The 27,530-nt window shown below is 41.8% G+C and overlaps 1 protein-coding gene across 1 annotated transcript in view; it reads left to right on the top strand.

Moving 5' to 3' along the window:
• LOC126470138 (probable E3 ubiquitin-protein ligase makorin-1) overlaps positions 1-27,530 on the top strand; it is a 122,181-nt gene that overhangs the window by 47,887 nt on the left and 46,764 nt on the right. The window contains exon 6 of the mRNA XM_050097754.1: positions 24,360-24,470. Within this exon, the coding sequence (XP_049953711.1) occupies positions 24,360-24,470 (111 nt within the window). The remainder of the gene's footprint in view (positions 1-24,359; positions 24,471-27,530) is intronic.

Raw genomic sequence — 27,530 nt, 5'->3', positions numbered from 1 at the left:
ACTGTTAAAATATTTCAGTACTGCATTGGGGTGGTTATCTACCACAGATGACACAATAGGATCATCTGCCCTTGCAGATGCTTCTTGATGGGAAGGGGTAAATGACTTAATTGCCGTGTCTTTAGCTGCTTAGCGGAGAGTGGTATCCTCAAGATGACTGCAAAAATTGCTCAGTCCGGCTCACATGAGAACCGGATTGATAGATCACTTGCACTGTCAGGCAACCCTGAGAGACCACCAGCGGGTGTTGACAGCATCCCATCAGTACTTGTAGCAACAACTACGAGATGCCAGCATGTTTTGTGTGTGCCAAGCTTGCCTGAACACAACTGATGGCTTTGCACTTTTTGCAATTGTAGCAGTTAATGTGTTCAGAATGTTGGGTTGTAGTTCACTGAACGTGAGTGAGTGAACCAGAGTAAGTGAATAATTTTCTAATCCACTCTGCCATTCATTCCTATTGCTGTGTGCCATTTCTGTGAGAATTTTCACCAGAAAGAATGGAATGGAACAAAACAGAAAGAGCCTCTCGTTTCATACTCTTGTGCACATAGATTGCCTTCTCTACTTCATTGCTTTATCCTAAGCACTGAAGAGAAGATATTAGTATGCATACACAGGATTTGTTACATTTGCAAAGCAAAAAATCTCATACAGAATAACAAACTAGAAGTCTTGTGTAGCTTCACTTCAAAGATGTGTTAAGAAATAAGTGTACACTGAACACCAGTCACAACTGAATATGGTTTGCTTGCATCTGAGTGAGTGCTGCTTTTGCTAATGTTCATTCACTCATTGTTAATATCCTTACAGAGTGAGACTACATTCCCACAATTTAATGAATGAAGTTAAACTTTGGATGTATGCAGAATTTTGTAGAATATTGGTGCTAGTGTCTTTTTATTTCTATTTGACTAACAAAGGTCACACAGAAATGTGTCCCCCCCTGTTAAACATGCAGTGAGGAGTACATTCTTCAACAACACACCTAATGTCATGTATTAGTCACAGATTTCAAATGCAGTTGTACTGACATCCAATTCTACCAAAAAATAAATGAGACTCATTTGTAGGCAAATGGTACATATATCAACAGTCCAACAAAGCTTGAAAATAGGACTGCAGTGGTAAATATTTGAAGATCGATTCCATTTTTACGATATTTATAGTGATTATGATCACAAGTTCATTGAGTCAGTGAGTGAATTTTATTTATTTTGCATTTTTCAGACGGACTGTTATGATTGTTGCAGGAAATATTAGTGCTGTATTTGGGCTCAGGTAGATTGCATAACAGATTCTTGTGTGATGCCCATTTTCAAGAACAATCATTTGTTAACAGCAAAGAACAGCAGCATACACTCACAGCAGTTACTTTAAAATGTTCTGTGATACTGGTGCTACAGCAGTACATGAGTGATGTAATGATAAGATATGTACAACTTAAAAATTTGCCATCACCTGAACTGAAAATCAGAAAACCGAAGAGGAAACATACTGCAATTAATCACCTACTGGAAAAACCAAAAAAATACCACAGAAGTGTGAAGCAGTTATAAACTTCAAAGTAGTCATAGAAGGGCTTGTAAGATGGGTGAGGAGAAAACCTTGCATGGTATGTGTCTGTGATGATGATGATGATGATGATGATGATGATGATGATACTCTAAGAGAGGAAAAATTGAGAATATGAATAGATATGTAAAAAGGAAAGCTTCCTGTGTCAAAAATAAAAGGGACATTTTGCAATATATTGGGTTGGGCACAAGTTCATAGCATTTCCCATACATTCAGTAAACTCAATAGATACACATAAGAGACTTCAGTCGTCAATAATGTTCTCCTTAACTGTTTACAACAGTCTGGCAATGCTGGGGTAATGTTTAAATTTCATGATTGTAGAAATCGTCTGGTTGTGAGGCGAAGAATTCATCAAGCCATTTCAGAGCGCATTTTCATCCGGAAAGGAATTTTCGTGAAGGTTCTTAGATAGTGTGTGGGAAAGGGAAAATATGAGGACGCAGAACGACATCCCAACGCAACTCCTGTACAGTGTTTTTTGTCAGTCTAGCAGAGTATGGGTGGGCATTAGTGTGGAATAGCATCACTTCTTCTGGTTGTCGTTCCTTTATTGCGTCTACATGACGTCTCGGAAGTTGACAATAAATGTCAGCAGTGATGGTTACACCGCGGGGGATCAAGTAGTAGTACACCACACCATTGCTGTTTTGATGGATGCGTAACATTAACTTTTGTGCATACACACATGTCTTTGTACGGGGAGTTGCTGCTTTCTTTGGGCTCAACCATTCCTTTCTTTGTATGTTAGCATAGACACCATTTCTCATCACCAGTGATACAGGATAAGAATGGTTGATGTTGTTCAGGAGCCAGTTGATGATGAGCAGACAGCAGACAGAGATGCTTTTTTTAAAACATACAGCATACAATACACACACACACACACACACACACACACACACACACGATTTTTGACCCTTCCTCTTTGCATGCAAATGTCGTAAGATAGTGGAATGATCACAAGTTTGTCACATTTGCCAGTTCTTAGTTTTGTCACATTTGCCTGTTCTCAAGTACACTGATGTAGATCATTGTGTGTTAATGAATTTAAACACTCATCATCAAACCCCAAAGGTTTTCCTGGACATGGAGGGTTACTAATGTCAAAATGGTCCTTCTTAAAACAAGAAAAGCTATTTTCTTGGTGTGCTCTGTCTAATGGCATATCCCCATACATGGCACAAATGATTCTGGCTGCTTCCACTGTTGTCAACCCTCTATGGAACTCAAAGAGAAGACTATGTCAAATGTTAAGATGTCTCCACTTGGCCCACTATTTTCTAGCATCCACTGTTCCATTAACTCTGTCCAAATGAAAACATGTAAACTCAAATAGCAACAGTGAACTATAAATAAAAACTAAAAATTGATAAATAAACCTTCAGCAAACAGAATACCTATGTGCAAAACAGAACTGCTCTTGAACTAGTGCACCATCCTAATAGAAGCTAAAAGAACATTGTATGTTAAGCAGCTCCTGTTTTTCTTCCGATTATTCCAAGGCACTGGCTGATGTGCATTGCAAGAGTGAAATGTGTTAGTGGCCTGTGTTTAGAAAAATCTCTCTAATATTATTTCCAAAATCTCAAACTGCATATAAATTTTTATGAACATTGGGTAGTGTGCCACCAGGGCAGTCTAAAATAAGACAATTGAGGCCACAAATTTTCTGCCAGGTTTAAAAAAAAAAAAAAAAAAAGTAGAAGGCATAGAGGACTTGGATGCTTGAGGAAGGAAACTGCTCCCTGCAGTTTATGCAGATATCTTTCTGTTCAGAGGTACTACCGTAACTGAAAACTGTTTGGTTAATATGTTTTGTCTACTTCAGGAGTAAAATATGTGGATTTATTAGGACACTTACAGGATCTAATGATGTTACATCTGCACTCTGCAAACCACTGTTTAGTGCATGGCAGAGGGTGTGTTCCATTGTACCAGTTATAAGGATTTATTCGCGTTCCATTCATGAGTGGAGTGCTGGAGGAATTACTGCTTAACACTTTCAAGACTGATCACTTAGGAGAATGTTGGGCCTAGGAAACTGGCCATTTATGCTGCTGTTTAATGCATTTCTGTCACATATGTAACTGTTAACGTATACCAAAAATGGCCAAGCTTAAAGATTTATATACCATATTTACTTTAGTTCTTTGAGAGACTACAAATTTTGAAATAATTGTGACAAAGTACAATCATCTTCACATGAAAAAAGTTTGGGGTGACTTATTGAGCAATTTCTTCGTCACGACGCTCCAGACTTTATTGCACACCCAACAAACATGACGTATTTGTTGCAGAATTATAGCAAATTGGGAAACCCAATCAATACACAAATGAAACTGCAGCAGTGCGATCGTATTGGTTCAGCGATTAATGACAGCAGCTGTTATGTTTGCTAATGTTTCTTTAGAAATAATTCAAGAAATTGCATTACCAGTCAAGGGGCAGGTCATGAAATATCCATACATTGTTCTCAAACAAAATGAGTCCAGTTTTTGAGTAATAGATAGCTCGCACATTGAGAAAATCATGGCCTGACCTATACTCGGGCATGGTGTTTTTAACATAAAGTTGCAGCCTGAGCTATGCCCAAACTTGGTTTCCAACGTGTTAAATGCCTCTGTGTGTGTGTGTGTGTGTGTGTGTGTGTGTGTGTGTGTGTGTGTGTGCTGTAATTGATCTAATCTTTTCCTCACAATCTCTATGTGAGTGATAAGTAGGGGTTTGCAGCATATTCCGTGACTCATGATTTCGAGCCAGTTCTCGAAAATTTGTAAATAGGCTCTCTTGGGATTGTTTGTCTATCTGAAAGTCTGCCAGTTGAGTTTCTTCAGCATCTCTGTGACACTCTCCCACAGGTCTGTATGGTTACCACAGACTTCAACAGTGTTCCAATTTGGGTTGTACAAGTGATTGTTTATAAATATCCTTTGTAGACTGATTGTATTTCCGCAATATTCTACCAATAAGCAGAAGTCAATCATGTGCTTTACCCACGACTAAGCCTGTGGGATCATTCTATTTTGTATCCTACAAAGTGCTACTCTCTGGTATTTGTAAGAGTTGTCAGATTCCAACTGTGACTGACAGGTATTGTAATCACAGACTGCTATGTTTTTCATTTTGGGAAGTGCACAGATTTACATTTCTGAACATTTAATTTAAAGCAAGTTGCCAATCTTTGCACCACATGGAAATCTTATCAAGACCTGACTGAATGTTTATGCAGTTTGCCAAGAGGTCCTCAATCCGGTCACAAATTTTGCTTGATGCCCTATATGATCATACTTTTGTCGTTAAGTGTGGATGTTGTACTGAGTCAAATGCTGCTCGGAAATCAAGAAATACTACATCTACTTGACTGCCTTGATCCAAAAGCTTTCAGTGTGTTACATGAGAAAAGTGTGAACAGGGTTTTACATGATGGATGTTTTCATAATCCGTCCTCAGTGGTGTGGAGCAGGTCATTCTGTTCAAGATATCTCATTATGTTTTGTGCTCAGAATATGTTCTAAGGTGATACAACAAATCGATGTCAAGGATATTGGGCAGTAGTTCTGTGGATCACCTAGACTACCCTTGTTGTAGACGGGTGTGAGTTCTGCTTTCTTCCAGCTGCTGGGCACGGTTTTTTGATAAAGGGCTCTACAATAGATAAGAAGTAAGAGAGGGGCTAACTCGGCCACAAATTAAGTATAGAATATGACTGGAATTCCTTCCTGTGTCACGAACAGTGGGCCATCTGGGCCACCAGAATACATCTGACCCCTTGGTGGTAGGAGGCAAATTTTCCTCCGTTGCTCCTAAGGCACCTACTACGGTACTTTGGGAGCGAGGCCCCCCCCCCCCCCCCCCCCACCCCAAACGCAGGGTACATCGGTCTCCTCCCCCTGCTGGAGAAGCAACAGCCTCCTCTGGCTCCTCTTGTGCGGAAGGTGTCCCTTGGGGCCCTCTCTCACAAGGTCTCCACTAATGCCATGGTGGACACTCACCAGTGGCTCAAGGAGCCAAAAGCTGCTGGATGAAGAGCTTCACAGTCTTCCTCCGTGCCTAAAGCTGCTTCGGAGAAATCTTCCCAGCAAGTCCCTAAATAGAAGCGAGACAGCAAGCAAACAAAGAAGTAGTCTGCTAAGAAACAGGACCCTCTGGTGGCCCCAACACCACCACTCCATATCAGTTCTGCATCTGAGGATGCGGTGGAGATCTTAGTGTCCCCTGCCTATCTGGATCTCACTGATGCCTCATACACAATATAAATGGTCACAAATACTCAATTGGTGGCAGCAGGTGACCTTAAACATAACCTGCCTCCTTGTGCGCTTCATGCCTTCCCAGCCTCACGATAACGTCATCCTCCAGTGGAATTGCGGCAGTTTTTTCCATCACCTGGCTGAGCTACGGCAACTGTCGAGATTTACACCTGCTTTCTGTATTGCCCTCCAGGAATCTGGTTCCCGGCAATGCAGACCCCTGCCCTCTGTGGCTGTAAGGGATATTGCAGGAACAATAGCAACTATTGTAGAGTGTCAGGTGGAGTTTGTGTCTATGTCGTGAACTCGGTATGCAGTGAACCTGTGCTCCTTCAAACCCCTCTTGAAGCTGTGGCTGTCAGAATAAGGACGACACAGGAAATAACTGTCTGCAACATGTATCTTCCTCCAGATGGTGCAGTACCCCTCAATGTATTAGCTGCACTGATGGATCAACTCCCTAAACCTTTCCTACTTTTGGGAGATTTTAATGCTCATAATCCCTTGTGGGGTGGCACTGTGCTTACTGGCCAAGTCAGAGATGTCGAACCTTTACCGTCTCAGTTTGACCTCTGCCTCTTAAATACAGGTCCCCCACACATTTCAGTGTGGCACACGGCACATATTTGGCCATTGATCTCTCGGTTTGCAGTCCTAGCCTTCTCCCATCTATCCATTGGAGAGCACATGATGACCTGTGTGGTAGGGACCACTTTCCCATCTTCCTGTCACTGCCACAGTGTCAGGCCCACAGATGCCTGCCCAGATGGGCTTTAAACAAGGCAGACTGGGAAGACTTCACTTCTGCTGTCACCTTTTAATCTTCCCCACATGGTGACACCGATGTGGTGTTTGGAGCAGGTAGTACAACGATCATCTCTGCGGCGGAAAATGCGATCCCTCTTTCTTTAGGGTGGCCCCGACGACAGACAGTCTCTAGGTGGTTGCCTGAAGTCGTTGAGGCAATTTGGGAATGTCGGTGAGCTCTACAGCACCATAAGAGGCACCATTCTCTGGAGCACCTCATAGCCTTCAAATGGCTCTGTGCCTGCGTTCACCAGCTTATCAAACGACGGAAACAAGAGTGTTGGTCGAGATAAGTCTCGACCATTGGGTGCCATACATCACCTTCCCAAGTCTGGGCAAAGATCAAACGAGTTTTTGGATGTCAGACCCCCAACAGGTGTTCCCGGTGTTAACATAAATGGCGTGTTATCTACTGACACAAACATGATTGCTGAGCACTTCGCTCACGTCTCTGTGTCGGAGAATTACCCCGCAGCCTTTCGCACTCTCAAATAGCGGATGGAAGGGAAAGGCCTCTCGTTCACTACATGCCACAGTGAACCCTATAAAGCCCCATTTACAGAGTGGGAGCTGCTCATTGTCCTTGCACATTGCCCCGACGCAGCTCCTGGGCCAGATTGGATCCACAGTCAGGTGATTAAACACCTCTCATCTGACTGCAAGCGACATCTCGTGATCTTCAACCAGATCTGGTGCAGTGGTGTCGTTCCATCACACTGGCGGGAGAGCACCATCATACCAGTGCTCAAACCCGGTGAAAAACCCTTGATGTTGATAGCTATCGGCCCAACAGCCTCCCAAATGTTCTTTGTAAGCTACTGGAATGTACGGTGTGTCAGCAGTCTGGTTGGGTCCTGGAGTCAAGTGGCCTACTGGATCTGTGCCAGGCAGTTTCCACATGTCGCTCTGCCACTGATAATCTTGTCCCCCTCGAGTCTGCCATCCAAACAGCCTTTTCCAGATGCCAACACCTTGTTGTCGTCTTTTTTGATTTACAAAAAGCGTATGACACCACCTGGTGACATCATATCCTTGCCACATTATACGAGTAGGGTCTCAGAGGTCTCCCCAATTTTTATCCAGTATTTCCTCTTGCTTTGTACTCATAGTTCCCCACATATCCAGGAGAAAGGGGTCCTGCAGGGCTCTGTATTGAGTGTATCTCTATTTTTAGTGGCCATTAATGGTCTAGCAGGAGCTGTAGGGCTGTCCATCTTGCCCTCCCTGTATGCAGACGACTTCTGCATGTTGTACTGCTCCACCAATACTGGTGTTGCCTAGTGGCACCTACAGGGAGCCATCCACAAGGCGCAGTAATGGACTCTAGCCCATGGCTTCCAGTTTTCAGGTGCAAAGTCGTGTGTTATGCACTTCTGTCAGCGTCGTACAATTAGTGCGGAACCAGAACTTTATGTTACTTACTACAGTGAGGGGATAGTCAGTAAGGTAAAGTTCTGGTTCCGTGTTAATGGTACGACGCCGTCAGAAGCGTATCTCACTGTAGTGGAGACACACCTATTTTTAGGACTGGTTTTCAATGCCTGGTTTCCTCACCTTCAGCAGCTTCAGCGGAAGTGCTGGCAGCACCTCAGTGCCCTCCATTGCCTGAGCAACACCAACTGGGGTACAGATCGCTCTAAGCTGCTGCAGCTCTACAGAACCCTTCTTCAATCCTGCATTGACTATGGGGGTCTGGTTTATGATTCGGCAGCGCCCTCAGCATTGCGTTTACTCAATCCAATGCACCGATGTTGCGTTGGACTAGTGACGGGGGCTTTTAGGATGAGTCTGGTGACAAGTGTCCTGGCGGAGGCTGGAGTCCTTTCATTGTAGGTCAGGCATGCACAACTGCTCACCAGTTACGTTGCACATGTTCGTAGTTCTCCTGCACATCCAAATTACCATCTCCTTTTCCCACCCATGGCGGTTCATCTCCTGCATTGACGACACATGTCAAGGCTTACAACTGCAGTTCGTGTCCGATCCCTTCTATTTGAACTGGAGTCCTTGCCTTTACCACCTGTACTCGAGATCCATTCGCATACACCTCCATGGTGTACACCTAAGCCACAGCTTCACCTGGACCTTTCACATGGCCCAAAGGACTCTGTTCACCCCGCGGCTCTCCGCTATCACTTCCTATCGATTCGTGACGTCCCGAGGCCATGAAGTGGTTTACACCGACGGCTCAATGGGTGATGGTCACGTCAGCTCCGCGTATGTCCTTGGAGGACATAGTGAACAGCATTCCTTGCCCTATGGCTCCAGTGTTTTCACTGCAGAGATGGTGGCTATATGTCGTGCCCTTGGGCACATCCATTCATGCTCCGGGGAATCATTTCTTCTGTGTACTGACTCCTTGAACAGCCTACAAGCTATCAACCAGTGCTACCCTCATCATCCTTTGGTAGCGACCATTGAGGAGTCCATCTATGCCCAGGAATGGGTCGGTAGTTCAGTGGTGTTTGTGTGGACTCCAGGACGTGTCGGAATCCCAGGCAACGAACTGACAGGCTGGCCGAACAGGCTACACGGAAACCATTTATGAAGATCGGCATTCCAGTAACTGACCTGCATTCATTTTTATGCTGCCAGGTGTTTCAACTTTGGGAGACTGAATGTCAGTCTCAGTATGCAGAACAAACGACATGCCATTAAGGAGACTATGAATGTGTGGCAGTCCTCCATGCGGGCCTCTCGCAGGAACTCTTTCGCTCTCTGCTGGCTCCGCATTGGTCACACTTGGGCGACCCACAGCTACCTCCTGCGCCTCATTGTTGATGTGGCACCCGGTTGACAGTGGCCTATATTCTGGTGCATTGTCCCACTTTGACTGCCATGCAACGATATCCTCGGTTACTAGACTCGTCAAATAAAATCAGGAGCAACAACGCCTCATCGGCTGATTTAATTTTACGTTTTATTCGTGAGGGTGGGTTTTATCATTTGATCTAAGTTTTAGTGCATGTCCTTTGTCCCTATGTGTCCTCCACCCTAGTGCTTTTAGGGTAGAGGTTTTAATGTGTTGCAGAGTGGCTGGCTTCTCCTTTTTATTATCATGGTCAGCCTGCCATGGTAATCTGTTTTGTCATTTTAATCTCTTCTACCTGTTTCTTGCGTTTCTGTGGTTTTGTTCTCCCCTTTTGTCCATTTAAGTGTTTGTTGCCCTTCTGTCATTCTTGTGGTTTTTTTCCTTTCTCTTTGTTTTGTGTTGTCGGTCTCACTTGTTTTATTCTCACCTTTGTGGCATTGTTTTATTTGGAACAAGGGACTGATGACCTAACAGTTTGGTCCCATTCCCTATCTTTTGAATGAATGAACCTACCTACCTACGAGCCCTGGAGGTTTGTTCAGTTTTAACAATTTCAGCTGTTCCTCAACATTACTGACACTTAAACTTCCTTCACTTACCTTTTCAGTGGTATAAGGATTAAATTTGGGCAATTTGCGTGTGTTTTCCTTTGTAAAGGAACATTTGGAAATGTTGTGCATTTCAGCTTTTTCTATGCTACCCTCTATTTCATTCCTGTCCCATTTATGAGTGACAGGACACTAAATTCGGTGCCAGTAACAACCTTTACATATGAGCAGAATTTCTTTATATTTTGTGAAATATCATTAGCCAGAAGTCTGCTGTGAAGGCTTATGCATTGCTCTCTTGACAGCCAAATAGGTTTCATTCACCACCTCTCTATCTATAACCCTATGCTTCGTTTTACACCTATTATGCAGTACTGTGCTTCTGTAGCAGTATCTTTACAGTGACCATATACCATGGAGGGTCACTTCCATTATGAACTGTTTTACTGGGCACATGTGTTCACTGAAAGGTCACATATACTTTTAAACTTCAGCCACAGTTTGTCTGTATACTCCTATCCTGTGCTGAAAGTTCGTAATTGACACTACTACCTCTGTATCTGGTTTACTAAACATACATATCTTTCTACTTGTCTTGGTTGTCATTTGTATTTTGACGATTATTGTTGCCACAACCATGTCACTGTCCCTGATAACAGTTTTGGTGTGGACTTTCTCAAAGGGGTCTGTTTGTTTCTGTTGAATCAAATATATTTCAGTCATGAGTGGGGTTCCAAACTATTTGTTCTTTGTAGATATTGAGGGAAAGCATTTAGTAATGCTTCACAGGATGTCTTGTCATGCTCACCACTAGCAAAACTGCAATTTTCTCAGCTGATTGTTGGATTATTAAAGTCTTGCCCAGTGATTACAGTATGATAGGGGAAGTTGTCTACAAGTGAACTGAGGTGTTCTCTAAAGTTTTCGGCTACATTGAGAGGTGATTCTTTTGGGCAGTAGAAGGATCCAATTATGAAAGGTGTGCAATAAATAATGCAACACATTCCTTTTTGGAAACCAAGTTGATTTTCTTCAGGATTCCAATACTCAGTATTATTCTCCACTCGTTCCTCAACAAAACCCTGTTTTTCAATGTGATCTCCATTCAGTATGACTGTCTTTACCAAATTACTGGGAGGGTCTGTGTGCTTGGATGGTACCACTGTACTGGCCGATGTTGGAGCCAACGTTTTGCTATGTTAGTAACCTTCCAATCATCCATGTACTGCTTCCTGTGGAGTGCATCCTTCATGGTGCCAAACACATGGAAGTTGGAAGATGTGAGATCTGGGCTGCGGAGTGGATGAGGAAGAACAGTCAAGGAGTTTTGTGAGCTGCTCTTGGGTCTTGCAGACTTACGTGCTGCCTTGCACTGTCTCTGAGAAGGAGAAGCTAATTTGCATTTCTGTGGTGATGAATATGCCGAAGCTCTTTCTTCAATATCCTGAGGCTAACACAATACACTTTGGAAGTGACCGTTGCGCAGTGGGGGAGGACATCAAACATGATAACCCTGTCACATTCCCAGAAGACTGTCTCCATGACTTCAGTGTCTGAGGGTACGGCTTTGATCTTTCTCTTCGGAGGTGTGGCATGGTGCCACTTCATGCATTGTTTTTTTTTCCATTTTGAAGTGATGAACCCATGTTTCCTAGCATGTGACGAAGTTCGACAAAAAATAGAGTTCAGCCATAGGTAGTACTTCATAAGGGAAATGACAGTTTTCATTGACATTTTGTTTCGCCCATTCTGCAGTCTAACCCGACAGTTTTCTATCCTGTGTGGTGTGCGTAGAAACAGTTCATCACTTGCTCTGATGAATACAGTGAACCACAGGGAAACGAATGCACGTTCGTATAAGTCTTCTTTGGACTGTGTCCATGAAATGCACAAAACACTAACTGGTGTGGGATGTAACGGTTCAAATAAGTAACCACTTGAGAGATGGGAAATAAACTAAGTCAACTTGGCTGCTCTGGCACAATATGAAACACAGCACTCTGCATGGAACACGATTCCATTACAAATGGCATTTTGAAGGCTACGTGTAGTCTGCCACCTATTGGAACTTCATGAAACTATAGGGGCTGAAGCAGAAATATTCCATGGGTCTGCAATATTTCAACCTAAATTGGCTGAGAAAAGAGTGATGCATTAGTTATTGAACACCTATCATATAAAGTTATTGAGTCTTACCCAAACAAACAATTGGGTGTACAGCTTCAATTTCTGTATTGGTGGATGTGATTTTCTTGTCTACTGCAACAGGTACACCACCTCTTTTGCATGCATCTAGCCTTTCAATAAACACTTAAATTTTCCCCCAATTTTACATTTCAACCCACTTTCTGTATGATATTATGTAAGCTTCATTATGTAAGCTTCACTGTTTTTCAGGAGCACTTGAAATTCTGGCTTTTCATTAAACTCCGGGATGTCCTACAGCTATCGTTATCTGGACTGGTTGGAGAGTCAAGTAATCTAAAAAGTCCTTTGGTGTGCCACACAAACAGCTACCTGGGCAGCACCCTCTGATGGGTGATGCACACTTCACCCATTTAGGGGCCCTACAGTTTTCAACCCTATGGTTCAAGTACAGGATTTTCCAGCCTAGCGTGTCATAGAATCCATGAAGTCTCTGGTATGGTCCTTCCACTCGACTCAGAATCGGGGGACCACAATCAGTTCTGGGTATAATGCTGCAAACTGAGTGCCTCATTGAAACTCCGTGTGCAAGGCTGGTCTTATCACCTTTCTCTGCCAGTTGCAGAAATGCCCCTAGGGGGCTTGCCGCTCTTTGGCAGGTATGTGCATGGCTACCATGGGGCTCCAGCCTTTGCAGCATCTATTCCCTTCCATGCTGCATGCCTATCCTCTTGCAATTATTTTTCCCCTCCCTTGGGGAACATGACTGGAATGTTGTTGGAAATGTGTTTTGCATATTCAGTAGCCGATATCAGAAGTATCTCTACTGTATTTTGTTCCTACTTTCTTTTTTTGTTCCCCTTCTCCTATCCTTCCTCTGCTTCAGTGTTTGAGGCTCCTCTTTTGCTCCTTTGTCCCTGTGCACTCACGAAGACTGGACCATGCATCTGACGCGTAACAGGTGACTGGGTAATGCGTAATTCCCAGCCCCGGGTTGACGGGTAGGGATCCCACATACCCTTTGGTAAAGACCAGGTCCAGGGAGGGGTGATTGCATGAGCTGCTACCTTTCTAAATTGCTGATGGGTCCCTCTGTCAGGTGTTCGGGAGGTGTGACGTGAAGTCTAAGGCAGGTGTGCCCTCTTCTGAGGGGGATGGTCCCAGTTGGAAGGAGCACGCCAGCAGAGGTGCTGACAATCGTGGGGGATTTTCTCGCAGTGAGCCAATCATCACCTCAGTCTACATCTAGTAAATGTAAACTGAATGAGGCTAAAGATTCAAAGACCCTCCCAGCTGTGCCACTGTTCCTCACGGTTTCACGTACTGAAGATAGTCAGTCCTTTGCAACGGTGAATCCATTTCTTACTCAAAAAGGTGTTGATGCGATTGCAAGCCAGGCCCATCGAACACCGAATTTTTCCCATGGTGCTATTTACTCTGGGCTGCTCGATCGTCTGACCAAGGCAGAAATCCAAATGTACCTCACTGATCAGTGTGTCATTGCAGACCATCAGGTGATGAAAAAAGTAGATGCATCCTTAATGCCCACACACCTTTGATTCAGTGGTGCTTCTGTTCAAGATAAAAGCAGGCTGTGAAGTTACCACAGTATGACTGTACAATCCGAACATGATGTGCTGCTACCAGTGTCATTGTTACAATCACACTCGAGAATCCTGTAGACGTCAGGCCAAATGTGTAACGTGTGGTAGGGATGTTCGCTACGGCAATTGTCTGCCTCCTCCCTGCTGCATCAACTGCAGTGGCGACCGTGCTCCCTCCTCCCACGATTTTCCCATGTATCTCGATGAGCGGGCTGTTCAAGAGATTGGGGTAAAGGAAAAAGTGCCTTATACTGGCACTCGCAAGTAGTTGGCTACTGGGAAACCCAGCAATCTTCCATCTGGCACCTACAGTACTGTTCTTGCCACATCCCACTCCATGAAGGACATTGCTAACTATGGTTGTTAAATTGTCTTGTCATGGCAGCAGCCCCGTCCCCTCATCCAGTTGTGCATAAATCACCAAATATTCACCCCCTGGGGTGAAGTCACCTGTTACACAGCTGGCAGGCCAGAAAGGATAGAAGGAATACTCCTGCGAACACTTCCTACATCCATCCTGCCAGAAAACATTTGTGTCTGCCTCTGCCAACCGGAAAGGCTCCATGAAGTGCAAACTTGGTGATCCCTTCTGACAGTGTCGCCAAGTGATACCCTCACTTGGCTGAACTTAGTGTCTCTGATGCCCACCACCAAATGCTTTTCTGCTCTGGACTCAGCAGACTGACAGAAGGAGAATGCCGAAGTCTCAGTAGACCTCGTGGAGCAGGATCCTCATGCCTCTGTGTCGTGTAGCAGTGAGTCTTCAGAGCTGGCACTCGGCAGCTGCCGAGGTGAAACTCCTTCATTTTTCTCCTCTTTGTGACTCTCCTCCAGTGGAACATTCACGGCCTTTGATCCGACAATGAAGACTTATGGCTGCTCTTAGAATTTCAGCATCAGCTTGTACACTGCCTCCAGGAAACAAAATTGCATCCTCATGACTGCTTTCAGCTCTCACATTTCTTCCCTTTCTTGTTTGACCTTCCCAAGTTTCCAGCGTGACAGTAGCAGAGGGTGTCATAGTGGACCCTATTGCTATCTCAAACACCTTGGGCCGCCATTTTGCAGAGATTTCTTGCTCCTCCCACTATCACCCTGCCTTTGTCCATTGGAAATGAGCAGAGGAGGCTCTTCTCAGAGTACTGAGTACTACAATGTTGCCTTTACTATGATTGGGCTAGATCGTGCTCTCGCTACATCCTGATCCTTGGCCCCAGGGCCAGACAATGTTCACATTCAGATGTTTGAACACCTTTCTCTAGTGGGCAAGCACTTTCTCGTTCGTGGATACAACCACATCTGGGCAGAGGCAAATTTCCCAGAGACTGGTGTGAAGTCACTGTCATACCTGTACTTAAGTCCAGTAGCGACAAACATCTTCCTTCCAGCTACTGCTGCATTTCTGTCACCAGCTGTGCTGCAAGGTGATGGAACATATGATTCATGCCCAGCTGGTATGGTGGCTCGATTCTCACAATTTACTAACCTCTGCACAGTGTGGATCTCGAGTGGGCGGGTCTGCAATTGAGCATCTCCTCATTTTGTCCACCCTTGTCATGAATGGTTTTCTGTGGAAATCCCAGACTGAGGCCATGTTTTTCGATTTGTAGAAAGCCTAACGTGCGGCTTCCATGGTCACATGCCCCATTTCCTTCAGTAAATTTTAAAAGACTGAGTTTTCAAGGTCTCACCATTAACCTTATAATGGCCTGTCTCCCACCGGGCATCTCAGGCTCCCTTTTCGTTTGCCATCTATTGCAATTTTCCATCGACCTGTCTCATTGAACAACGTCTTCAGCGATGTCTCAATCACCCTTACTCGTGGAGCATCGACAATGGCTTACGTTTTTCCACTGAAATAACCTTTTGTATGAATTTCTGGCAACCTGCTGCATGCAGTCCGTCAGTATTCTGTGTGTCCTCAGTGGTACTTCCTGGGGAGCAAATCGAACCACTCTCCACAGTTTGTACCGGTCCCTTATCTGTTTGGAACCACATTAAGGGTGTTTTGTTTATGCATCTGCAAGTCTATCCCCTGCCTCCCCACCATGCTGTATCCACCATCATGGTATCTGTTTGTCCACTGATGCCTTTTACACTAGTCCAGTTGAGAGCATGTATGCAGAAGCTGCCAAACTACTGCAATGATTTCTTCTCAGCAGATGTGTGTGCCATTTGTCTGCCATGCATGGCCACCCATCCTAAGCCTCCTTCTTAAATGACTCCTTCGATCGCCACTTCTGTTATCTCCTGCAGTTTGCTTTTAGCACTTGTCTGACAGCTTAACTTCACACTGCCTGCAACATTCCTGGTGGATGTGAACCCTTCACCACCTTGGATTCGTGCAGCGGCTCGTGTTCACCTTGGCCTTCATTCGCTTCCTAAGGACACTACTCCAGCTTCGTTCTATCACCTTCAGTGTCATGAGCTTCGCACAGAACATTGCGATAGTACCTTTGTGTATGCAGATGGCTCTTGGACTGACTGTGGTGTCGGGTGTTTCTTCGTCATTGGCACTGTTATATCAGCTTCCAGAATACTGCACAGTATTCGCAGCAGAGCTCTTCACCGTGTATCAGGCCACGGAGTACATCTGGCGACATGGTCTTTTCAACTGCGTCATCTGCTAATATTCTCTCTGTGCACTTCAAAGCATATGTGTGCTTTACACCATCCATCCCTTAGTGCAGTAGGTCCAGGAAAGCTGTCATGTGCTCACTCTTGATGGAGCCATTGTGATGTTTATGTGGGTTCCTGGTCATTTCAATTGTACAGGAAACAAGGCCATTACATTGTTGCCAATGCTGCAATCCTCGTACCTCAGTCCACTAGTTACTATATTCCCTGCGATGTTGGTGTTGCTGTGTGTCAGCAGGTGGTGTCGCTTTGGCATCACCACTGGTCCCTTCATGGTAACAAGCTCCGGGTTATTAAACCTCTCCCAGCAGCTTGGATGACAACCTCTTGGCTCTCTCACCATGAGGAGATCATTGTAGCTATGTTACGTATTGGGCACTGTGTTTTTAGTCGTTGCCATTTATTAAGTGGTGTTCCCCCACCACTTTGTGCTCATTCCTCTCAACTTTTGATGGTCTGTTATTTCCTGACAGAATGCCTCCCTTTTTTTTTACCACTTACGTTCTCATTTGTGTTTGCTGTCTGAGTTACCGACTGTTTTAGCTAAGATCGACAACATTTTACTTTTTATCTGTCGTAGCAATATGGCAAAGGACATTTAATCTTTAGTTCAGGACAGCTGTTTCTCTGTGGCATGTTTTATAGATCTTCCTCTACGTACCTGTTTTTAACTGTCTTCTCTTCCGTCGATTGGGATTAACATGTAGTCGTTATTAACTCCTGTCTTTGTCTTCGTGTTCTGCAGTTCTGACATGGACGTGTATGACCCTAGTTGTTTTTGCACCCTAAAACAAAACACACACACACAAACAATTACAGAAATGATCTCCTTGGAGCCCAGATGACGAGCATTGCTTGTTCCAACGTGCGCTGCAGCCTCCAGTGGGTTGCAACCTGTTCTCTCAGTGGCTGCCCAAATAGCCCATTCACCATACTGAATGAGGCCCCTAGGCATACACACTGAGTGCACCTGGTGTTTCTTCCTTTTCTTGGTGCCATTTCCATAAGGTGTACCCTTATGTGCCTTACATTATTTAATTGACCCCTATTCTTTTGTGTCTGCCGCCTTTCGCCATGGGACAAAGCAGGTTTCTCCAAATAGTTGAAATGAGTCCCGTTGGGTCACTTTCAGTGAAAGACAACAGCACGAACTTGTTGGTTTATGTTATGATATAACACCGTGAGTATTCCCTGGTTCCTGTACACACTCTTTAGATCTACCATGGATGTGCCACTTCTGGTCAAGTGGGTGAGTAATGACAGATCCCATGCTTCCTGCAGAGCAGACAGGGTGCACAGGACAGAATAGTACTTGAGGTACCTTCAGTATCACAGGTACGTATGTCGCAGGAGCTCTTTCAACATACTGTTCTACTTGACCAGGATGACAACCTGCTCCAACCCAATTCATAATCTTAACATCTGACACTTCTAAGCTCACAAGGCACTTTTAGGCTTGGATGCCAAATGGTTTTGTTGCATGCTTCCCATTTCTGAATAGTCAAATGCACGAGCCACAATGCACCCCCATTGTGAATGCTGTTCTCTAACAATGCACGAGTTGGTTGACGTTCATAAGCAGCTGGAAACTCTGTCAAATGATTGACATGAGGTCATCCCGTCTGATAGGTCGCTGGAGTTGGTTGATGTTCATAAGCAGCTGGAAATTGCTCTGACTACTGTCAAATGATTGGCAGAAGGTCTTCCCTTCTCATTCCATTTGGTAGGTCACCGCTGACCTGCAGTTCTCGGAAGCCTTTCTGAAATCTACCCCTTTTTGTAGACCTCTTCAGTCCTTTTCCTTCACCCTTATTCCTTTCCCTTCAACACTTCCGCCAGAAAGAGCAACCACTGGCTCAGATAGCTTGTCTAATTATAGCCTCCTTTTATCTGTGCGTGTTCTGCTGCCGCATGGTAAGTAGAATGTTTACCTATCCAATTAAATTATATTATCAAAAAGTAATTGTTTTTGTTGTTGATATATTGAGGATGTGTAAGCTGTGGAAGTTGCTGTGGAAGTTGCTGTGTGTGTATTTTGTGGTCACTGGAGGGGTAGAGAAGCACCACATGAATTAAAATTTTGTCATTCTAGCTTTCTTTTCCTTTTGACACTGTCTACATCTCTATTGCTTGTTTGTAGTACTTCAAATGCATTTATTTGTCAGTTCCCCTCTTTTCCTCATCAGTTCCCAGAATTTCATAAAACTTAGGTGACCAAAGTAAAAGAAGAGTTGGAATTGAAATACTACTCCTCTGCAAACAAAAGTGGACTTGACATGGCTCGTTCCTAGAACTTGAAGAAAATCTATTGTTTTTGTTTCCGAAATATGACTTGGTTATCTATTTTTGTGTCACTTTGTGTTGAATAATACCAACTGTTTTGTATTTTGGGAGAGTATAGGCTGAGTACACCCAAAATACAACACTAGACCTTGTTTTACTGTAGATTGTGGTCAATTCAGATTTCGTTTTACTTTGTTTCATTGTCAGTTGCCCCACTGAAATGTAAAATTGGAAATGAAGATGACATCATCCTCTCTGTTCAGCACGTGGGATACCATGGTCCATTCTATGCAGAATGCAGTAACAGTTGAATTTGAAGCACATTTTAAATACATTGTTCAGTTAGTCTGGGGTCTGCCAGGTTCGTTAATTGTCTTCGTAAATGATAACCTATGATTTTTAGCCAGGGTTTCTGTCAGAGCTGTTACTAGACCAATTACCAGTTGTAAAATTACATACTGTGTTGTTAATTGGTAAAATAAGTTGTTCTACATCAGCAATTTCATTGCTTACCTGGTAAAGTCCTTCCAGATGTTTGCCTTTGTATATTTGTAAACTACTGGTATGAAACATTTTACTATCAATTAAAGAAAATGTTGCTATCTCATACTTAACTGATTGGAAGGACTGTGTTGTTTAAAGTTGCACCCGCAACAGAAATCTTCCAGTTTGTCATTGATTTAAAATGTGCACCAAATGAGTTACGTGTTTTACAGCTAGTTACAGAACAGTCAAGAATCCCTAATTGTTTCAAGGTGATCAGCTTCCTTCCTTAAAGACCTTGTTTCTTTGTCACCAAATCCTAAAACATTTCAGAAGTAAGATTATTTTGATTTAGGGTCCATTCCCCTCAGTCAGACTATAAAATAAACAATTTTTACAATTTCGTTAGGAAAACTAATAAAACAATCAGAATTGATCTTTTTGCATATTATTTATTGATACATTAAGCCTTCCATCTGAGATGAGATGTGTCCATGACGAAAGTCCTGCAGTCTGCAAATCTTACCTAAAATTAAAAAAAAAAGGTTCTTAATCTATAGAATATTTCACATGGAGTAATAGCACAGTTTGTTGAAATTTGAGAAAATAAAATTCGGATGTTTGAAACACATGTAGATCTGGCATACATTTTTTGTTCAAGGTTTTTTGTGATTACCAGTGAACATAAAATAAAAAAATTGCCTGTTAATCCTTACGGGACTGTCAGAGGAGGAAGTTAGCCAAATTTCAGAAAGATACCTTTATTAATGTGTCTGCAGTTCATTCAGTCAGCTTGAGATACAGTTTATTTCAAGTTAACGCAATAGATTGGGGCCTCACTAATAACAACATCTTTCTGAAGTATGGCTGAATTACTCCTCACAAATGTCTGCAAGGAGTAATAGGCTGATTTTCTTAGTTTGACTTATTTATAGGTTATTGCAAAAAAATGACCAATACCATATATGAAAACTAAATTTTTGTTTCAAATGTCAACTTTTTCAAATTTTGAAGAACTGTATTATTACTCCATGTGCAATATCCCGTATATTAAGAACATGGTGCTTTTTTATTTCAGATGAAATTTAAACACTGCAGGACTTGAGTCATGGGCACATCTCATTTTGGATAGAGAAATGTTAACTCCATGGGTTGAAGGGGGTGGGGGGCTGTGGGAGAGGGAGAGACTTAATGATGACCGAATTCCTTGAAAATTCAGAAAATGTTGTCAAAGAATCATTAAATAGTACAGAAAGATTTATGTTGATTGTGTCACAGGTTTTTCAAAAAAATAAGTGGTAAAAAGAGCTAATTTCATAGGCCAAGTGAACGGAACGGACTCTTAATCCCATAATTACTCAGAATGTTCGTTTCAAAGCAATGTGAATCCCTCATATTGTTGACATTCATTCGCCCTGCTTTATACATTCCAGGCAGATAAAATGCTGTAACAAAATTTTGATCTTAGTTAAATCAGTTGGCTTTTCATCTCACGCACGACTGAAGTTTACATTGGCTGTGTCAGTTTATTGCTTTGTGTAAGACACTATTATTCATCATTTTTCTGTCTTCCGGGTAGATCCAGATATCAGAAATTTTGCTGTTGTATACTCTCCACTACACATTTGTCTGGTTCTTTTTTTGTGAAGTATAGCATGATTTTTTTTCTGTAATACACATTCTAAGATTTTACTCTTCTTCCTCATCACAGCAATGTAAGTTTCTTCATTCTCATCACTGTCTTCAGAAAGTGAACTGTGTTCCACGTTACCCCCTGCTGTAAAAGTAAGAGAATTCTCCTCCCTCTCCTCAGTCATGGCCAAAGCATCTCTTGGCACAATCTCCATTATTACACCCATCTTCTTTGTCAGCAAGTTAATAAACCAATAGGAGTGTCTGAATTTCCTGAACAGCCCCTTACGTGTATAGATGGCATATTTTCCTCACTGCCATCCTTCAGAAACAAATTTGGCAAAATCCAAGAACAAGCCTTATGTTTTCCACAGTAGTATATGTGTGTCTGAAGTTAAGGGAAAATGAGTATGTGGAGACTGTACATAGTAATCAAAAATAGTTGCAGAAATTTCTAGGTACATGGAGGGTTCTTGCAACAATTTATTTACTTATTTCTAGATTATGTAGTAACCTGAAAGACGCATGAAATAAAATGCTAATGGGTAGTTAGACAAGATTTATTTGTGCGCTCTCTCTCTCTCTCTCTCTCTCTCTCTCTCTCTCTCTCTCTCTCTCTCTCTCTCGTAGATACAGTTTGTCTTTCACACCCATAATAATGTACCATTCACAATAGCAGCAGTACCGAGACACATACTCCAACACAGGAAGGTTGAAGGAGTGGGGTAAGTTGAGAGACCCATGCCGCTCCCTTCCTTTCTGAGAAAATAAATGAATGACTTCTCATCTGTTAGAACACATTGAGTAATGAGGGTTAAGCCATTTGCATGAGAGGGTATAATAGTGCCACAATCTCCAGATAACACCTATAACATCTGGTGTTCCCCATTGCTTCATACACTGAAAGTTCAGCCAGAAGCTTGTTAATGCTGATTATTACTGCTGTTCTAGCTGTAGAACAGTAACAAAGTCTCCTTGCATTCCCTAGATATCTTTCATCAAATACTAAATTGAACATTATGAAGACAAAGAAATCTGAATACCGTATTTACTCGAATCTAAGCCGCACCTGAAAAATGAGACTCGAAATAAAGGGAAAAAAGAATTCCCGAATCTAAGCCGGACCTGAAATTTGAGACTCGAGATTCCAGGGGAGAAAAAAGTTTTAGGCCGCACCTCCAAATCGAAACAAAGTTGGTCTATTGTAATAGGAGACACAATTTAGGCCGAATGAATGACGATACAGCTACAGTAGTTTGGTTCGAGTCGTAAGCTTAGCAGTTAAGCTTTACCAGGTAGCCATTGTTACGCGTCAGGCGCTCCGTCTGTATTTATACGGGTACCCTTCCTTTTTCACGTGCTTCGTCTGTTTTGAATCGATTGCTTACTTTGCTTTGATCTGATAAGTGCCATTTTCTTTGTTATAGGTGTTTACGTCACTCTAAGCTGAAAATGCATTATTGTACTGTGTCATGCATTGGTTGTCGCATTCTGATAGTGCGTGTTTACGGCCTGTCGCCGCTCGCGGCATTGCTTGCTTTTGTGCGCTGCGCACTACCACCGCTTACAATTAAAAAAGAGGAATTGTCTCATTAGCGAAACAATGGCAAGAGACTGCTATTTGTTGTTACTTACACTGCTGCTTTCTTTGATAATGATCAACAAGAACCAAATAATAAACTGCGTATGATAGAACATGTTCTGAATGAGAGTTAGGTGAAAATTTTTCTCCGTTTGAAAATCTTTGCGGCTGCTTCTTTAGTACATCAAATTCTACACAGAAATTAGTCATCGTAGATTTAAAAATCTAGTCAGTTGCCGTGCTTCATTTCTGACTGTATCACTATTAGGCATAAGAATAATACGAATATAAACATGACACGATACGTACATTCTTCCGTGTTTGCTGTTGTCTCACTCTAGTTTCGTAGTTTATTAGGCAGACAGGATTTAAATGAGATAGCAGCAAACATGAAAGAATACGTGGCAAAATGTTTATATGCGTATTATTCTTATGGTGAAGAGAATACTGCATTTGATTCACATTTCATCAGGTTCCTATTAGCAACCATCTCTTCTCACAGGTAGGAAAAAATTCGGAACGTAGAGTTGGCTATATTGGCAAACATCCCAAACAGTCTTTCCAGTCGGATTTTCGTATTACATTGAATTTCTGCTACATTCGAAGATGAACAATACTGAATTTGTATTTACTTCGTTGGATAATGTATGAAAATGCAGTGGTCGAAACTAGGGGCAGGAAAAAAAGCTCGTCTTCCACCTTTTTTTTAAAATTTATTTACTGGCGCAGAGGTTTTGGCGCCAGTATTTATCTTTGTGCCTACAAAGCATGCCTGTGTAGCGCTACATATATTAGACGGCAGAAGTTAGTTGTGGCGGCACCTACCAACATTTTTCAGAACTTCCGCTTGCTTTGCACTCGATTCTAAGCTGCAGGCGGTTTTTTGGATTACAAAAACCGGAAAAAAGTGCGGCTTAGATTCGAGTAAATACGGTATGACCTACAAACCTAAAACTGTGATTGTAATTGCTGTTAAATTTATCAGGCACTTTGCTACAGAAGGGCAATAACTTGTCAGAAGTCCATTCCCCATGTGTTGTGACTCTCTGGAACATGACACCACAATTGAAGCACAAAAGTATGAGGATACTTTGCAAAAATTGAAGAGTGCACTCAAATCCAAATGCCCAGGGATGTTGATGGACAGCATCATTCTGTTGTTTGATAATGTCCTCCAACATGTTACCAACGTTGTTTAGACTACGTTGTAGAAGTATTGGTGGGAAGTTGAGAATAATGTAATTTTTTTTCAAAATCATTCCTGTTGTGTGCTGGGTAATGTAGTTGTAGCTGTAGAAGCAACAAAGCTATTAAGTCATTCTTATTTTAAGTAAGAGCTGTTTAAAAATCTTTGTTGTATGTGGTCGTGAACATTCTCTGTCTTGCACACCGGTGCAGGAGGAATTTTTTGTGCTTAACATTATCTTGTGACTGTATTTTATTACCATAGATTTTTGCTGGAAAATAATGTGCTGGAAAAGAAATGGGTAAATGTGATAGTAAATTATTTCCAACTAAATACATTCTTCACATTTGGGAGCCAAAATTATGTCTGAAGTGAATGACAGGTGATTATTGTGTCATAGTATCTTCTCTAGTATTTAATGTTGGCTGTGATACTGAATCTTGGAATCCAAATATTCATAGCTAATCACTTGGCTGTATTTGGACCTAGAAAGATATCCTAGATGGGTGCAAAAGTAGTGCCTTTTGTAAAATTCTTTTAACTTGTCAACCAAACACTTCATGGTATATTAACAGGTTTCTAACGGCTTTGGATGACAATGTAAGTGCGAAGTAAATATACTAACTTCCACTTCTTTTACGAGATGACTAACTTGACATGACACACACACACACACACACACACACACGCACGCACGCACAGAGTCTCCATCCTGATTTTCCATTGTTTGAATGTATGTAATGATTCATAGGAACATAATTGTTCTTTAAAACAAAATCCTTGGTACAAAATAAGTTGAATTTTTTCAGATCATGTCCCATATGCCGAGTAGAGTCTCCATTTGTATGCCCTAGTTCTTTCTGGGTTGAAACTCCTGAGGAGAAAGCAGCAGTCATAACTAACTACAAAAAAGCACTGAGGTAAGATTTCTGTCATTTTTAAAAAATTAGTTTATGCAATGTAGGATTCACTTTTCAGATAGGTAAAATTAGTTTGTTTGCACTAAAACTTGCTGTTCACAGAATAAAAAGAAAGTAACCTTTGTTCAAACTTTCGTCTATCATGAACAGGGTGATTAGTTCTGTGAGTGTTAACAATCTATCAATTACTGTAGTGGATGACGTCAGATAATTGCTCATTGTCTGCAGTTGTAATGAGGGAAATAACTTGCAGTAAAATTGTGTTCTGATTCTTTGTCATCTACATTTTGATCACTAATGGTCCTGAGACCTTAAGTAATTTCTCATTACAAAGGTTGTAATGACCAGTTACAGGATGTTTGTAGGTTGAAACAGTGTCTGTCTGACTAGCACTTAAATTATCCCCCAGTGAATGTTTGTTGGAAACATGACATACCTGTTTATTCAGATTTCAAGAAATGTTATATTTTGTGCTAGGTGGAGTGCTAGTGCTTCTATACTCTGGTCATAATAAGAATAAACCTGACGTAAACAAACGCGATGATCGGTCAGAAGTAGTAGCACACATACACTGATGGTGTTATCCTCTTGAAAGTGGGTCATACTTACGTATTAGGTATATTATTACTGAATTACGTTAAATGAAACTTTAAGATATTATTAAATGAAATTTAAGATATTATTAAATGAAACTTTAAGATATTATAGTATATTAACAGCCATCAACATTTTTCTTACTCGCACTTTAGCTTTGTACTTTTTATTTCAAAAATAATGTACAGTCAAGTCTGTTTTGCTCCGATTGTCGCGCTGTTAATACACAGTATGAAAGTGGCTGAGGCTGGTTCCTGTTCCATTGTGAATCACGTGTTTGGAACACAGTTAAAAAGTGCTGAAAGATAGGTTGTTGTTAACGTTTTTCATAAATTTACAGAAACAAATTGGCTTTGAAGTTTTCAGAGTTACTGTATTTGATACAGTTGAGGCAGTTGTACACATAGGATGTGTAGCGGAATCGGCAGCATAGGACATTGATAATCCAGTGCAGTACATGGGCAGCTGGTCCAAGTCTCACCTAAGCGATTTTTAAGTACCTGCATCTCATAGTTCTAAAATTCGTTATTTTGTTATGAGCAATGCCCTATTTCTTGTTTCTGATTACATATTGCAGACAATTCCTGTTTTCATTTCAAATATGAATTCTTTATCATCGATATTTTATGAAAGATTGTTAATATTAATAAAGGTTGCTTAAATTAAGAAAACAATTTAATTTTTTAGGGCAAAACTGAAAAACCTAATTCTTTTTATTTGGACTATGTCCATTGTTCTGTACCACAGATTTAGTGTCTCACAAACCAGAGTGGTAAGTGTCCTGGAAACATGAAAAACAATTGTTTTCACAATATTGAGCACCATAGAAATGCTGCATTTTTACATTAGTCAATGTACTAAAACAATATGAACTCAACAGAGAGAACTGATCTGCAGCCAAGTTAAGGGATTTGGCCCAAGAAATAACAAGACTTCTAAGCTGTCAGACATACTGGAACTAATGCATGCAGCATTTTCATGTCACTGCCGAACGCTGGCAGAATATAGAATGACGTTTCATAAAATAAGAGGAGAAAATGTGGTGCCTGGGTGGTTTCGTGGATTCTGTTGTTCGACTCTCTATAAATGTAGCATATATCAGTTCCAGAAGTGAAGTATATTTCTTGGATTTGGATAAGGAAGGAGCTAAGAGATTACCAGAGAACTGACTGTAATTAATACCTCCAGTGGCTTCAGTATTAAACAGTATGGTGAAATCCCTGCAGTATGCTTTTGCATAACACATAGCTCACTCAGAAAAATTACCCTGATTTTAAGTTAGGAGTTTTCATCACTATTGTTTGTAATTAGAATACTGTGAGAACAAGAGCACTTCATGCTATTTGTCTGGTGACCTAAGAAGTGTGTGGTTCTGCAGGAATCTCGCCGAATATTATTTCATTCTCTTTAAAAATTAAATGGCATTCAGAGTTATGTTGTTTCTTTGCTCGTATCTTTTGATGTATGAACCGCAATAGCTCACATCATTAACGGTTAGTTGGACCAGCTGGCTGACAAGTGTTGTCCTAGTTTAATGCGCCGGTAAAGCTGTTGTCTCGCATTATCACTAAGTTCGTGTAACACAGCATAAAACATATCCTAAGGATCATATTTGGCTGTACTGGGCACAGCTTGGCTTCCGTTACATGTGAAATGAAATCCAGTGAGATTCGAGCAAACATGGACGAACACATGATGTAATGTTTACATCAGGTTTATTCTTTTGATGAACAGAGTATAAGTAGGTGTTTTAGATAATTGTCAAATCATTAAGACTGATAGATACAGCTTTGTTCGTATCTTCAGTGCAGTTATAACTGTAGTAAGCATAATTATTTTCAAGGATGCAGTTTGGATCAGTTCACAAATAAGATACTGAAAATTCTTAGCAGCACAGTTAACAATAAGTATTATCACCAACAGGTACTTCCAAGTGTGTGTGTGTGTGTGTGTGTGTGTGTGTGTGTGTGTGTGTGTGTGTGTGTGTGTTCATATGTTTTTGATCTCCATTTCAAATAAAACAGTTGATATGGATCTTTGAAACCAGTCACGTAATTTTTTTGTATGTTGTCAGATCAGTGACTTGGGACATAGCACATGTAGGGTGGGTGCATTATTATTTAAAATGTATTTAATGTTTTTCTGTTTTCACATGTACAGTAATGTTCACTTGCATTTGGTTTACATCACATTACAATAATTTCATCACACAGTGTTAAATTTCAAAAATTGTTTGTGTGATAAATCTTGAAATGGGGAAAGGCATACACTGTTATACTGCATTCCTTACAACAAAACTTAGGAGCCCAACATGTCAGTACAGAACTGAAACAAGGTGGGAAATCAGTAGTGTAACAGAAGCTGAAACTACGCTTTCATATCGAATGCAGCTGCCATCTAGTGACTCTACTGCTAACTACAGTCTTCCAACACAGCTGCTAGATGCCACGTAAGTCAAACTTCCAC

The sequence above is a fragment of the Schistocerca serialis genome, chromosome 3, assembly GCF_023864345.2.
Source record: "Schistocerca serialis cubense isolate TAMUIC-IGC-003099 chromosome 3, iqSchSeri2.2, whole genome shotgun sequence".
In the NCBI taxonomy this organism is placed as follows: domain Eukaryota; kingdom Metazoa; phylum Arthropoda; class Insecta; order Orthoptera; family Acrididae; genus Schistocerca; species Schistocerca serialis.
This window is presented reverse-complemented; position numbering and strand designations above follow the sequence as displayed.